This window comes from Pogoniulus pusillus, chromosome 11 (genome assembly GCF_015220805.1).
Source record: "Pogoniulus pusillus isolate bPogPus1 chromosome 11, bPogPus1.pri, whole genome shotgun sequence".
Lineage (NCBI taxonomy): Eukaryota > Metazoa > Chordata > Aves > Piciformes > Lybiidae > Pogoniulus > Pogoniulus pusillus.
Genome location: NC_087274.1, coordinates 22101445 through 22117358, shown reverse-complemented (window position 1 = coordinate 22117358; position 15914 = coordinate 22101445). Strand labels below are relative to the sequence as shown.

Below are 15914 nucleotides of genomic sequence, written 5' to 3'. Positions count from 1 at the left end.
CAGAGGTTATTCTGATGCTCTCAGGACAGACTGAGAAGAAACAGAGGAGCTGTGTATTTGAGATGGATGTCACAGACAAAAAAAAACCAAACCAAAACCAAACCCCAAAGAGCCAACCAAATGAGATGTGTTGCTAAAGTAGCTGTTGGAATAAAAAATTGAAGCATTCAGAGATCTGCCAGCATCAACAAAAGCTTTGCCCCAGCTGCTAAGTGCACCTTCTGACTTTGGATCAAGTTCTAGAGTGAAATTTCACTGGTTGCAAGAGTCCTAACCTTGCCAGACCCCATCAAAAACTGCTAATGAACTTTTAATGATGACCTTTTAGTTGATTTAACAAAGAAACTTTCAAATTGAACCAAATCCATTTGTATGCTTTAAAATCTGTATGGTAGGATATAGTGGTTTTGATTGAAGACAGTAGAGATGTAAAGAACCTTTGAGTAGAGTGCAGTAGAAAACATGTGGAGATACTGACAAGTAGCCAACAGCCAGCTGAAGCATGGTAAACAAGACTCAAGTTCTTCTATAAAACTCAGCAGGAGGACTTGAACTCCATCTTCCACCAGAACATTTCTAGTTCACTTAATTTTAATATTCAGAGAAATGAAGCAGTTCCAAGAGAAGGAACTAGAAGAAAAGCCAGGCACTGAATTTATTTCAGTTGCAGGGCAGCCACGTTCTTGCACTAAAGGTAGCAACAAATCACCCTGAGTAAATGTCTGTGTAAAGGACATAATGTCAGGACATTATCATGGTGTGAAACAGTACCTTTCCCCCTGAACTCCACATTTGCACAGAATAAGAAAGCATAGCTGCTTTACCCATGTCCAAGGCTCAAGCTGGACCATAAACTCAACTTCTGAAGATGTATCTCCTGTTGCACCCAATGGAAACCAGACTTCTCTACCTTCTCCTTTTGCTCAGGAAGTGCTCTGAGAGACAGAGCAAATGAAGTTGGGAACTGCAGTCAGTGCCTAAGCTATGCTTAAATACAGCAGACAACTACTGCATCTCTAAAGTGTACCAGTCTGTACCTGCTTTTGTAGTGCATCTTAAGTCTGGCAAAGAGGGCCTACACCTGTTTATGTGCCTAATACAAGGCATTGATCTGGTAAAGTTTGTAGAGATAGCTCCAACCACTGAGTAAGGACAATGGTGAGAATTTTGGAGGGCACATCTCACAAAAAGCAGCTGAAAAACCTGGAGTGGTTTAGGCTGGAGAAGAGAAGGCTAAGGAGAGATCTCATTGTGCTCTACATTTACCAGAAAGGAGGCTGGTGTTGATCTCTTCTCCCCAAAAACTTGCCATAGGACAAGAGGAAAGGGGTCTAAGTTGTGTCAGTGGTGGTTTAGATTGGACATTAGGAAAGCTTCTTTACTGAGACAGTGGTGAGGCACTGGAATAGGCTGTCTGGAGAGGTAATGGAGTCACCATCCCTAGCGGTGATCAGGAAACACGCAGATGTGGTACTTCACACACAGATATAGATTAGTGGCCACAGTAGTTGGGTTATGGTTGGACTTGGCCTGAAGTCTTTTCCAGCCTTTAGTGAGTCTATGATTCTCTGATTTGTGAAGACAGTTCCACAGCAATACAACCAAAGAATAACAAAATATGGCAATTCAGATTTTTTTGGCAAACATTTTATAACTTTTATACAAAAATCTCAGTAAGAAACCAAGCAGAATATCTGACGGAAACATCTGCCTTACAACAAGTTAAAAAACAAAAACGAACAAAAACAAACTCACAGAGAGAAAAAAAAACCCCAAACCAAACAAAAAAAGGTAAAATTCCAAACCCCCAGAGTCCTTTTTTTTTTTTAATTATAAACCAGAATATCAACAAAACACTTAAAATAATCTCAGATTTTTTGGCAACTCATCACATCATAACAAGAGACACATTTGATCATAAGAAAAGTTTAACTTTATATACAACTTCACTTGAACATTTGCTCTTACCAGAGTTAATATACATTAAAAAAAGATTCTGGCAACAATGCCAGGTTCTAATACCTGTGTATAAAATGTAACATAAAATGCTGAAGCTCTAGAGTTAGAACTGCCATTTGATTTCGATCGGTCCCTCTCTGTTGGAAACAAAGACAAATACTGAAAGAACAGGTGTTAAAGTTGCAAAATAAAACTGTTTCAAGTTCAGGGTAGTGTTGGCTCACTGTGAATAAATCTAACCTAATACTATTTATTTCTTCCTTCAGGTTGATAGTAAATTCCCAAGTGAAAATACAATTTAGTAAGGTTACATTTGAATTTTTTTATTGTTTGTTTCATACTTTGTCACAAACGTGACCAGAAAGGAGCCAAGTCCCTTTCACTATGCTAAACTACTTCAATGCATGCGCGAAAAATACCCAACTGAGAATCTTTTTGAGAACTTCAGGTTTTAGATACCCTGGGGGAGCAGAGGGGAAGTTTCCTACTGACATCTGCATAGAATGTAAAATATATAATTAAAAAACCCTAAGGTATATACTAAAGTTTACAGACCAATGCTTTCCATATAATAAATAAAATGTCCATCATTGATTAGATTCATACACAGAGTAAAATACAACCTATTTTTACAAGTTTATATACAAAGTGTATTAGTAGGCTCAAGGGGTGCCTCATGGGTTGGAAGCATCTGCATTAGCATGTCAATTGGGAAACCCCCAACTTTCCAAGTCAGTGACAAAATATATAATTACTTTGTTGTTTTGTTTTTGTTTTGTTTTTTTTTCTTTCTGATACAAAGTAAACTTATTTTTTTCCTCTGAAATAAATGTACATAATATTCTGTATAAACAATAGTTTATAAAGCTGTTTAGAATGTAACTTAAAAGTACTGCATTGATTAACTTAGAGCTCTGAAACAAGCACGTGCAAATCCCTTTGCTTTACAAAAGAAAAGAAAATAGAAGCACAGATGTTTGTTGTTGTTTTTTCCTCTCTTGACTCTTCCATGAACAGTACTAGCTGGTAGATTATCGCTTTGCTTTCTTTACTGGTGTCTCCTCTGTCTTCTGCTGGCCTTTTCTCCGTACCACTGTTGGACTGTCTTCCCTTCTACGTTTGATAGACTGCACCTTTAACCTGAAAAGCATTATTAATAATCATGTTAATAATGGTAGGAGCTGTAAAACAAAAAGGGTGGGCAGGCACAATCCTGTTTAGAGGATGAAACTTAATTGCCCACCTCTGATGAATTACTTAGAAGTTTACTGCTCAAACATTGTATGCCAGCACAGACCACATGGTGACCCTGAACATTCCCATCACATCTTAGTGGGGGTGCTGCATGCTAATTCTGTGTGTTGGACAGTGCTCCAGATGTAGAGTTTGGGGCTAGAGCTGTCATCATTCCTTCTTTTCTCTGGAGAAGACTTGTGTATTGTAATAGAATAGAACCAATTTCAGTACTCTGTCTCAAAGACATTACAACAGCAGTAAGTGGCTTAAATCTCACATGCTTCTAGAAGAGGGAGTGAAGTGCAGGTACCACATAACCACCTCTCATTTAAATATCCATATGTAAGACCACATTTCAGCTGTAGCCAGTTGTAAGTGTGGCTTAAACCATTCATAATCATGCAAAGCAATTAACAGGATGTGAACTGTCACAACTGATCAGAACATGGCACACATTCCCACGGCTCAGTCTGAAGACACTGCCACATTTCAGAGTGGAGGACAACTAGGTTTGTCTGGCATATGACCCATTTTACAAGTAAACTACAAGATGAATAGCAACTTCGTATCACTTCTACTATTCCCTTAGGATTTTACACTCTGATCTCAACTTTAAAAAGTGTAGAGGGAAGAAGGGAAAGGGAAATATTTTCAGAATTTGATAGACTCTCAGAGCTTCTCTTATCAGCTGAACTCAGAAAGAACTTTGAAGCATTAGGATTGTGTCATCATCTGTTAACCTGAACTACAGCTGTTCTTCTCATTCAGAAAGGAATCACAGCTCAAGTTAAAATACTTCATAACAGCATTTTCAGATTCTCCCAAGAGGTTTCTGAGGATGGAAAGTTAAAACAAAAAAAAATCTAGTCTCCAAATGTTAAAGAAAGGAAGAAAAAGAGAAAAAATGTAAACAGAAGAAAATCCTTTAAAAGCTTTTCTGTACTACAAGAGAACAGAACAGAGTGAAGCTACGAGTGCTGTTCAGATTCTGAAGCAGTATATTACATATAAGGGAAGGCTCAATGTAGTGGCTTCCAAAACAAATACTAGAAGTGGATTCAAGTTTAATACTTACTGTGTCAACGGAGGAGATTTATTAAGTTTTGTATCACTTGGAGATCTTTTTTTTGCTGCTAGGCTCTGTCGTTTTCTGGGAGAAATTGAGCTTGGACTGATGCCTTTAGAAGTTGCACGTGTGGTTGGCTTGCTGGGCTGCTTTCTGCAATACGAAAGAATGATGAAGGTATATACAACAAAATGCTTTCACCAAGTTACTTTCTTCTTGCCTTCCAAGAGCAGAAAATTAAGACCGCATAGTATTTGCAACAAGTAAATCAAAGCTGCCAAAAGCAGCAGTGAAAAAAAAACCAACTCATAAACCATTTGAATGTTTTGGGACACAAACTGCAACATCAGGCCATGTGTTTCCATATCAAACAGGGAGTCAAAAGGCTACTCTGCTGACAGTATTTAGCATTTAAGTAAACAAAAATCCTGGTTCCAAATCTGCAATCATTCTCACAAGAAGTGTCCATGTTTAACAGAATAGCTTGGAGTAGCAGCAGAAAACCAAAACAAGCAGAGAAAAGTGGACTGCAGCAGGAAAGAGAATTTGCTTATCCTGTGTGAAGGAAAAGCCCTCATTAGCTTCAGTATCCACCAGTTCAGAAAGATGGAGAACTGGTTACTGGTGATCAACTGTACAGCTTGGAAAACAGGTTACTTAAACCATAAAAACTGATAATCCTACAATGCTGAAGGTGAAGAAGCAGCCCCTTCCACAGAATTAGACCGAAATGATACTTCTAAAATGCTGGTTTATATTCTTAGCAGCAATGGGAGATGCTGTATTACAGCCTGTGCTAGAAAGATAACACTGTAAAGCTGATACACAAAACCAAACACAAACATCTATACATAGGAAAAAAAAGCAAATGTTCCCACAAGTAATCAGAATGGAAACACTAATAGCTAAACTTTCATTACAATTGTAGTCAACAACTATGCAAGACTAAAGGAAGTTCCCTAGCCTTTACCAAAACAAGCTGTTTGCAAAGTGTGGTATGATAAACCTTCAGAGTTTTCATTTAAATGAAGACTAAATAACTACTTTCTGATTCATCTCTGAAATGATGAATTCAAGAGTGCACTGTGAATAAGCTCCCAAGACTTAACATATATATTGTATCCTTAGGAATTAAATCCAACGAATTTACAGGAATCTCATCATGAAAACAAAAATAAAGCCTGGATTTCAGTTCTGGTCTGGATAGGCAGCAACTTCCCAAAGCTGCTTCCACAACGAAGTCAAGGGAGGAATTCTGTTGTCATTCAGTTTGCCTACCAAAGGCAGACTTAAGGCTCAGGGAGACCTGTGCTGCAAACAGCTTCTTGAAAACAGATTTCTGCTACCACAGCAGTCTTCAGCAGGAAGATTGCTTTCTGAGCTTGCAGGTCACCAGACTAGACAGTAGTTCTCCACTGCTGCAGATTGACATAGTTAACTGGAATAGTACTTGGAAAACTAAACAAGAAAAATTACCTTCTGACATACTCAGAGATGTCTCTTGAAACCCTAACAGCTTCCCCACCTCCCCTTCTGTCTCTTTGTCTTTAGAAGAGTGGTGCTAGAATTAGAACCAAATCAATTTAAAAATGAACCAAACCAACCACCCCAAACCAGCTGAGAACAATATAGAAAACAATTCTACTATTGCTGTCTCTATAAGCAGTTACCTCTGAGCCTCTAATCTTGTGGCTGACCTCGTTGTGGCTCCGGAATGTGCTTCATCATCTTCCTCACCGTCTTCTTCCTCACCTTCCTCCTGCTCTTTAAGCTCATCTTCAGAAGACATTAATTTCTGACGTTTTCGTTCTGGCTCCAGTGTTTCTGCCCATGTAAAATTTTACACATGTGCTATAATTTTCCAAAAGCCCTCCAAAAGGATATGGACACTTAGTTTAGAAACAGTATTCTATTCACAAATCCTGTTGCAAGTAAGCAATTTTCCATCTCCTTTATACTTCAACATTTCTAATTCACATTTGTTTGATTTAATCTTGCTAACACATTCATCACAGTTTACTTATGCAGCTTGTAGCCAGAATTCAGAGAAAATTCATGAGGCTTTATAGAAGCATCTGGGATGTAGCAATTCTGACATGAGATTACAGCAATTTACACATATTTACATAATATTTACACTAGCTGGAACTCAATGATTTTCCCTCAAGAATGAAAAAATTGAGTGAAGCTCATCCTGCTGCCATCAGTAAACAGAAAGGCACAGTAACATCTCCACATTCTGCTGGGAGTAGCAGAGCTTTTCATGTTTTTACCAGTTTCCTCTGATCGAAGCAGAGAACGCCTGGGCTTCCTTCCCCTTTTACGCACAATCATTTCTGCCTTCTTAGAATCATCTTCCTGAGAAAACAGAATGCAAGGCAGCAACAATTTAATTTAAATAGAAGACAGACTTTTTCATTATATACTGCTAATAAACTGCCAAATTAAAATGGTTGCACTTACATTCGTTGTTTCTTTCTTACTAGATACGTCTGTACCTGAAGAGAAAACAAAAGACATCCTGCAATTTAATCCTGAACTTCAAATCTTTTGCCCATCAGTTTACAAAAGAGTCCTTTCCAACTCTGTCAACTTTGCATAAACATCACAGAAACTCAGAAAACGTTTAAAGTCTCTATCTGATTTACAGTATGGCTGTGTTGCATTTTGTTATACACAAAGACTGGGTCAATAATTTTTTTTTCATTTTAAGGAGAAAGGCTTTGTATGACTGACATTATTTATTGCTTTTTGCATCTGCTATTTTGTTTTAATAGAAAAGCAAAGCTACTTATCCTTTTTAACTACTGTCAATCAGTTACAGAATCACAGAAAAAAAATATCTTGGAAGGGGCCTCTGGAGGTCATCTAGTCCAACCTCTTGTTCAGAGCATGGTTACATTAATCTGATCATACAGGATCACAGGATATTAGGGGCTGGAAGGAGCCTCTGGAGATTGAGTCCAACCCTCCTGCCACAGCAGGAGCATATAATCTAGCACAGGTCACAAAGGAACACATCCAGACAGGTCTTGAAAGTCTCCAGAGAAGGAGACTCAACAAACTCTCTGAGAAGCCTGTTCCAGTGCTCCGTGACCCTTACAGCTGAGGTGGAACTTCCTGTGCTGTAGTCTACATGTATTACACCTTGTCCTATCACAGGGCACAAGTGAGAAGATCTTGTTCAATCCATTTTCACAGTCTCAAAAATTGTGGGCCCTCCACCAAGCAGTCTGTTATTGTGCTTAGCTGTCAACGTTGAAGCACCAAATGGCTGTAGCTCAAAAAGACAGTACTTAAAATCTGTCTAATATCTGGTGTGCAAATGATGTGTTTTTGTCCTTTGAAGTACTTCTTACTTTCAGGTCAGTTCTTAGAGGCTGGCCTCTGTATTTTTAAGTACATTCCTTACCCTACAACCCAAGTTTCAACAAGGCTGCACCCCACGGCAGATGCTTACCACTTCTACCCTGACCAGCTCTGTAATAACAAAGAGCTTATTTTACAAAGCTTTTGAGCCCCAGTAAATGGAAGCATCTGCAACACTGCAAGGATGAAGATTCTTAGCAATAAAAGGAGCAAAGCAACCCAAACAACAGTAAGTTTTTTTGCCTCCCATAAAATTGCTGCCTGCTTTTGTTTTCTGAAAGCAACACAAAAAATGATACAAACTCTAAACCCATCACCATTAGGCTGACAGGACAAGCAGAAAAATGTCAATGCAGCTGATTAAAGATAGATCTCAAAGAGCAGAAACCTGCTCTAAAATTCACATACAAGTAACTTTATATTACTAAGAGTGTATCTTTTACTTGGTTATCATTCTCTTACCTGCTTGAGGGGTTTTCCTACTTGCAAAGACAGGAAACTGCAGCTGAAATAAAAAAACAAAAGAGGTGTGTCTTAATTTCAAGCAAATCAGAGAAATCCAGGATTGTATTACATAAACACAGCAAGCTGCTTTCACTTGTAGCAGAATGTATCTGCCAATCTAGAGGCATGAACATCAAGGAGCATACAGAAAGTTTACACAGCTTCACAGCAGCCTGCATTTTTTCATTTGATTATTTGAAACAAGTCAAATCAGCTCAAAATCTAAAGGAATCAGCAGTTTCAGTAACCTCATTGACACCAAAGCCATCACAGTAAGACAAAGTTAAAAGCAGTTTCAAATACATTCCTAAAAACTGAATTTGTCAGGAAAACAGTTGAGGAGTGCACTCTATGTAACCACACACAGAGATCACCAGGATTTTGTGTTCACCCAGAACGCAGGAAAAGCGAGCTATAATTACACGAGTTCTTATGAAGACCACCCAAAAAATCCAGTTGCTTTCATCACTGAATGACTACACTAGGATGTCTATGCTCCCTCTGAACTAGCGACATGTTCTCAATTGGTCTAGGGGAAAATGTCCTGCTAAGGCCCTATCTCACTTTATAGAATCCTTATCTCAGAAGGGCAGATACTGCTCCTCCTGAAGCCTGTCTCTACCTGACTGACAAACCAATTGGTCATCACTAAGAAGAACAAAATCTTTAAGATAGTCAACTAGAACAAGATGACTTTGTTCCAGCACTGACAGTTGCAAAGTATATCTACTTCTGAAGGGGATTTGAATTAGTTATAATTCTTATTTGATACAACAATAAAAATTCACCCAAACCCATCAACATGAATACCCCTTCTACCCTCAAACCACACCAGTTCAAATTACAATTAAATTAACATTGGGAAAAAGAAAGTCAATTAGGAAAGATTAGAAATTGCAAAACGAAGCTCCACCAGACCTGTGAAAGGGACAGGACTGAACGCTGCCTATAGCCTACATGAATTCCTAAGGCTTCTGACACCTATGTCAGCTGGTGCTTCACCAGGCAAGCAGGCAGAAAACTTCAGTTTCAGTATAATTTGGCTTTCAAAAATCACTTCTTTCCCATGACAGCAACACTGGTTATGGCAGACAGGAATTTCCAAGAGAGGAGCCTTCTACCTGAAACCTAGCTAGCTGTACTTCACAAATACCCATAGAATACCCCTGATCCATTACTACCCTGTGCTTTAACCCACTGGACTGCAGAAACAGTCTTTTCTTAGTAGCAATATCACAGTATCACAGTATCACAGTATCACCAAGGTTGGAAGAGACCTCACAGATCATCAAGTCCAACCCTTTACCACAGTGCCCAAGGCTAGACCATGGCACCAAGTGCCACATCCAATATACTTCAGCAGGACTAAGAAATTAAGATATTGCTGAGCTTTAAAACACAGACATATGCTTCATGAGCTCTTAAGTTACTAACCAGCAGGTCCCTATCACTGGAATAAACTGTGCACGCTGTAACAGAGAATACAACTGCATCACACAACATTTTATTTCACAGGTATCATGAATTACTATAAGCTATTATTAGGGTAGGTTCAGTAGAGAAAAAAAATCTCAAGTTTTCAAAACCAAGCCATCCTTCACCTTCAGGCCAAAATTGCTCTCAGCACAAACTATAAGCCCATGTGCACACAAACAGAATTTTGTACAAGTGTATTTCTGGGCAGTGCAGCACAGATTTGCATTAAGCAAGTATGTCGTACCAAGTTTGATCCTATTAGCATATTTGCTGTGTTCTGCTTTAATAGTCTATTTTGCTTACTTAGTTCAGTTGTATTGAGATACTATGAATAGCTCTTTGTTTGCTTAGACTGAACTCAATGATCAAGTTTTCCACAAGATGTTTCTGAAATACCATTAAATGTTAAACAGATAAACGGCTCTTGAATTACCATGTTTAAATGCACCCAAACAAAATAAAGGCACTTACATTCCCAGTGCTGATATCAGCTTTTGACTCCCCACCTGAGGGAAGAAATATGAATTCAGAACTTGAATGTCACTGTTTTCCTTGTTGCTCCACACAAGTGTTAAGAAGTACTTACCACCAGGCTGTACAGCTTCAAGAGGGTATTTACGAGGCCTTCCCCTTTTCCGTTTCACTATTACAGGCTGATTTTCCTATTAAAAGGAAAAGGAAGAAAATTAGGTACTGTAAGTGACTGTTGCCATTTGAGCAATATAATACAAGGGCTGCTGCTAGCTTCTTCGTGTGATAGTGGTGGAAATAGTTTGCTGGTTGAAAAACAAAGATGAGGAAGAAACACTGCCTGCTATGATATCCATTGATACAGCTGAAAAGAATCAGGACAGCTCCCAGTTATACAAAATTCTCTGTAGCTGGCCTCAGGCACAAAGCATGCCTGAGAGCACAGTGCTTTCTGCCCCTTCCCCCCAGCAGCTCTACCACTTGTTCTCACAAATGCTGTTGCCCTATCCTAAATATCCAGCTACATCTTTTCAGTCTCACAAGAACTCCGAACTTGGTATCTTGAGAGCTCTTTCTCTCAATGCCATATGGCACAGACTGCATCTTGTAACAGCAGGTGCTACTAAACAGGCCGGTTTCCCAGTTATCCCAATATATAGATGGGTGATGTACTCTACAGAAACAGGCCCCTGACTTGGCAGTGTAAGCTTTGAAAGACAGTTTTAAGTAATGAATAGAGTCAGACGTTTAGATCAAAGATCTTCAATCTCAGATCACAAAGGTCCCTTTGTCTTATTTGCAAGGAAAGAAGGTTAAATGCCTCAATTCAGGCACTTACTGAAGTCTAGCCATGCCTCCCCCAGCAATGAATCTTAGAGACTCAACTCCTGCATGAACAAATGTTAACTATCTGTTCTTGAAGCTTTCATCCACCTCCAAATCAGAGGCAAAAAAGGGAAATGACAAAACCCAACATCTTTATGAGAACTGGCACCATTTCTAGGGACCAGCAACTATTCTCATCTCTAGGGTTCAGATATCAGTTTATAACTACCACTGTAGAAGCAAGCATATTCCTAAGACAGAGAAGTTTTACAATTGCTATGAAAATGTTTTTGTAAACCCAAGTCATGTTGGCTTGTGACCACACTGTCTATGTCTCAGTTTTCAGAAAACATGATTTGTGTACAACACAATTCCATAGAATTGCTTTCGAGACCACTAATAAGTAGCATTAAATGTAGGAAGTGAGTTATTTGTACTTCAGTTATCAGCCACTGATGTCATATGGTGAGTTTATACTTTATGACACAGAACTATAGGAGTCAAACGTGAGGGAACCAAGTTTTCACAGCTATTTCTGTGCTGGTGAAGTGAGTTTTAATATTGCTGTCAACAAAACACATAGTACTTATTTTTAGTGAGAAGCAGCATTACCTTAGTGAGTTATCGTAAATAAGATCACTTACCTCGGGTGAATTTTCATTTGATTCTAGACCACGTCTGTCCTTTTCTGACACGTCCTGGTTGATAGTAAATTCATCTTAACAGGGAAAAAGAGAGAGGAAGTGTATAGCTCTGTTTTATTAGACAAAGGTAAAGCTACAAGCCACAACCTCTGCACTAAAAGCATTACTTCATTCTGTAGTCCAAAATTCATCAGGAATTAGCACTATTTGCCCTGTAGCAACAACATATTGGCTTGCCAGGATTCTAGTTAGGCAGGTTGTCTAATTTAAGGTAAATGTGCAAAATCTCAAGAGTGTGAACCCCAAATTGAATAGTGGTCCCCATTATTCAATTTTCTCCCACATTTCATGAAACAGGGACCTGGGGATCATTGCAGAACGGTTTCAGACTTGTCAACATGCTCATTGGAGAGCCAGAACTATGAACAGGTTACAAAAACAACAGGGAAGATATACTGTTCACACAAAGACAGACTGAAGTTACAAAGCCAGTAGGAACACTGTGAACCAGCTACCTTTTATTATTAATTTTACTGCAATTAGTGATTTTGATGGTATGTTTTTTTTTCCCTAATGGAAGGACATCTCTTATTTGTGGTCAGAGTTAGGAGTTCTTCTTGGCACCCACCTTGAGTGTGTTATTTCCCTATCCAAATCTTTATTTGCAATTAGCTTTTCTACCTGAGGTACAGAATGAAGAAATAATGGACTGGGCAAGTGATAGTACAGTGGAAAAGATCAGTCTGCTCTCATCATTAAATGAATTAGGATTAATGCATTATCTGATAGCAGCAGTAGAACAGACAGCAACTAGCAAACATATGTAAGCAATTGCTAGGATCCAAGTGGGACCAAGTTCTTAATTTCTCTCAGAATCATTCATATGAAATTAGCATTCAGTATGAGTACTGAAAAATGGTCCAAAATTGGCAGTCTCATTACCTTTTTCTTCCAGAGTACTTTTAGGAGATATATGCTTTACATCCATTTCTTTGGACACTTCTGCTTTGTCATCTGAAATAACACCCTATATTATTTTGAAACAACAAAGAAAAGAACATCTTACTACAAATTAAAACCACTGTCAGTTACTTATATGAAAAAAAAAAACAAAACCCAAACCACTAACCAGCTGCAGACCCAAATATATGAAGAATAGTTTTATTCATGAAGACTTTGTAATGTCTCTTAAAAACCTTAACGGTGAGATAGTCATAAATATTCTGTGTGTACTTGTAAAAGCCACATCTATTTTGCCCTGAATTCCTGTTTTGACTTAGAAGGAACCAGTGCAAACCCCCAAAACTTGGCCAAGTCTCATAACCTCTTTCAAATCTCATATCAGTATGACCATGATGGTGCTGAACTGACTAGGCAGCTGGGATTCAACAATGCTCCAAGTGATTGGAAGTTCCTAACAGCTGTGTACATCAGTGCACCACAACCCAAAGGAGTTCAAATGCTGTGAACAAACAGACTCATGCCTTTTTGTCTCCCCCTTGAAAAGTTGAGTATCATTCTACAGTCAGTTCTTTTGTACTCAAGACAATTCAAAAGTAGTTTGCAGTTCATAATGAAAAAAAACTTCCCAGAACAAACTGCATTAGAAAGAAAAACTTAAGACTTCAACCTACAAACAACTGCATAGGATTAAAAAGTGCTTTTGAAAATACCTTGATGTTATCAGGTTTTGTTTTGGAACACTGACTTTGTTCATCATCTTTTTTCATATCCTGAGCAATCAGCTGGTTGCCTGCAAAGACAAACAACAGTTCAAGTGTTAAAAATGTGCCTTCTGCATTGTGAGATTTCGATGCCACTTTTCTATTAGCTCATCATTAGTGCCACATGAGAGACTCTAAAAAGCAGCATCTCATTTAAAAGCTCTGAAGGAGAAGTTATGTCTTCCTTATGGAAGACTAAACAGCTACCAAAAACAATTAAAAAGTTTCTTTTATGTTACAGGTAGGGTTTGAGGGTTTATTTTTGGTTTGTTTCAAAGATAATCTCCAAGTAAAAATTTGACAGGTACCACATTAAGAAACAAAACAACAACCATAACTTCAACTCAATCAGAGCTAGAGAAAGCAGTTAATGTTGTGGGTCACAAGCATGAATAGCTTATAATGACTCACTTCATCAAATCTAATTTCTTAGAAGCAGGACAAAAACTGTTGTTAAAATCTGACATTATTATCTATCCTCATATATTTAAAAAATATTCTTATGCTAAAAGGACAAAGGCAGTTGAGGGTAGAGCTTGAATAGCTTTTACACAGTCATACTCCTCATTGTGTCAACAAAATGTCCACCTTAGAAATAAGTTAACTTTAGAAATGTTTATACCCATCAATGCACTGACTCTGCACTTTCTGCTTCTAGAGAGATAAAAGATTATACTAAAACTTATTTCTTTCCAATCTAATAGCTACTCTAATACAATTTTGTGCAGTATAAAATTGGTTACCATATTTTTATCAAGTATATGAAGTGCAATATTAAAATATATATATATCTTTTGGAGTTTGGAATTTCCCATGTTCTGTTCTTTTCTCCAAAATACCATTTTATGGCCTAAGCGCAGCAGAACTTGATATTGTGGCAGAAAAGCTTTAGGCAAATTCACATAGTTGTGTGTCACTTACATTTGTCTTTATCCACTGTTCCTGAAGATATACACTGTATTGCTCTAGATCTACGTTCTTCAGTTATCTGGGGATCCACATGTTCCTCCTACACAGAAAACACAAAAGTAACTCCTTACCTCCTTTCTTCCCCCCATAAAGCTCATAAACACAGAAGAAAGCTTTTCCTACTTGTTACTTTCAAGTACAACATGCAACACAATGGAAAGTATCACTATTACAAAAGCAGTTCCTAGAGCTCAAGTAGTATTCAATTACTACTATCAAATAGCACCATGAAAGAATTTCTGACTCACAGTGTCTTCAAAATTTCTAATTAATCAGTCTCAGTTTTAATTAAGCACCTATCATTTGCTTTAAAAGCAGCTTACAGCAATACATACGGAATACTTTTGGATGAAAGGCACACTTGCATGCAGAAGTAAGTGTCTCCCTAGCACCAGAAATGTGGCCAACCAGCATTATGCTGTATTAATATATAAGTTTACTACTCAAGTTAGAGGTTTGAAACTTCTCATCTGTTTCTATGACTTCTGCTCTTTAAAAAACACTTTACATTTGCAACTTTCCCAGCCAATCCCCTTCTGTATCACTAAGTATCAAGTTCTTGTGAAATGACAACAAGGCTGCACTAAACTAGACTTGTAATCCTGATCAAAAAGCCTTGAGAATAATTGTTACTTTTACCCTCTATTCTGCAAGAGGACAATCAAGCTTCTCTTTTCTGTCAGATAACAGTCTGGAAATAGTCACAGAGCTTGGAACAATACAAAAAAAATTATACTGGCAAATTTGAAAGAATAAATAGACATCAACCTACACAGCTGCACAGTCTCAATATACACAGGCTTTGAGTATATAATTAAAAACTATTACTTTCCTTCAGAGAATATTCAATGTAAATAGAAGTAAATTCAAGTAAGAAAAAATAAAGACAGCACAGACTTAGAGAGCAAATTTAAAACCTATGAACTTACATGTAATGTTTCTTTTTCTAAGGCAGCATTCTTCTGCAGCAAACCTATTAAAAGTAAATACAAAGGCAATTAAAAAACAGACAAGTAAGAGTAAAATATCACAGTATTTACTTCACTGAAAGGACTCCAGTGTGCCTGAAACTGTGTAAAACTTACTTTTGATGTTGGAAACGACAGCCACCCAATCTTCTGTTTCACAATATTCAAACGATAAAAAGATAAAGATGTGTATTTTTAAAGTATAAGATTACTGAGAATCTATTTATGGCTAAAATACAGGCAGAGGGCTGTCATCTTTGCACTCTATGGTAGCCTTGACATTTCAAAGCCAGTTCTGGCATTTGAATGAATTAAGAGTTGTATCCATTGCACCCCTAGATCATGGGATGAAGTAAAATGTGATGCAAAACTGTTCAGTGACATAGAATTTTGCATAATTGTACCAATGAGACCTGCAGCTGATGCAGTGTGCATAAGGAAATTGCTCAGTTGATAGACCATACTGCATGTACTCTGACAAAGTAGAGCCATAGTCTTCCACATCACAAAAATGTAGAAAATAATTATGAATTATGGGATCTGATGAGCACTCTGCAGTTTTGAAAGAAATCTGCAACTTCCAAAGCCATTACACATAGATACATATAAAGAATCATGAAGAAGCAGCTCCAAGTGCTCTACAAACTGAGGTCTGATTCATAATGGCACTGAATTAGTGTTTTAATTAGAAAAAAACCCAAAC

At 37.8% G+C, this 15914-nt stretch overlaps 1 protein-coding gene across 5 annotated transcripts in view; it reads right to left on the bottom strand.

The window, feature by feature from the left end:
• Positions 1-1617: 1617 nt before the first annotated feature.
• The window catches only part of BOD1L1 (biorientation of chromosomes in cell division 1 like 1), a 33547-nt gene continuing 19250 nt past the window's right edge, over positions 1618-15914 (bottom strand). For 2 of the 5 annotated variants that reach the window (XM_064151431.1, XM_064151435.1), the window contains exons 13-25: positions 15173-15216; positions 14196-14283; positions 13224-13303; positions 12493-12577; positions 11551-11624; positions 10197-10272; positions 10082-10116; positions 8093-8135; positions 6725-6759; positions 6535-6619; positions 5932-6085; positions 4271-4414; positions 1618-3099 (exon numbers count right to left, since the gene is read on the bottom strand). In XM_064151431.1, coding sequence (XP_064007501.1) covers positions 2991-3099; positions 4271-4414; positions 5932-6085; positions 6535-6619; positions 6725-6759; positions 8093-8135; positions 10082-10116; positions 10197-10272; positions 11551-11624; positions 12493-12577; positions 13224-13303; positions 14196-14283; positions 15173-15216 — 1052 coding nt within the window. In that variant the 3' untranslated portion in view covers positions 1618-2990. Of the gene's footprint in view, positions 3100-4270; positions 4415-5931; positions 6132-6534; positions 6620-6724; positions 6760-8092; positions 8136-10081; positions 10117-10196; positions 10273-11550; positions 11625-12492; positions 12578-13223; positions 13304-14195; positions 14284-15172; positions 15217-15914 lie in introns of those variants that run through there. The other 3 variants (XM_064151432.1, XM_064151434.1, XR_010304028.1) reach the window with 3 other exon arrangements.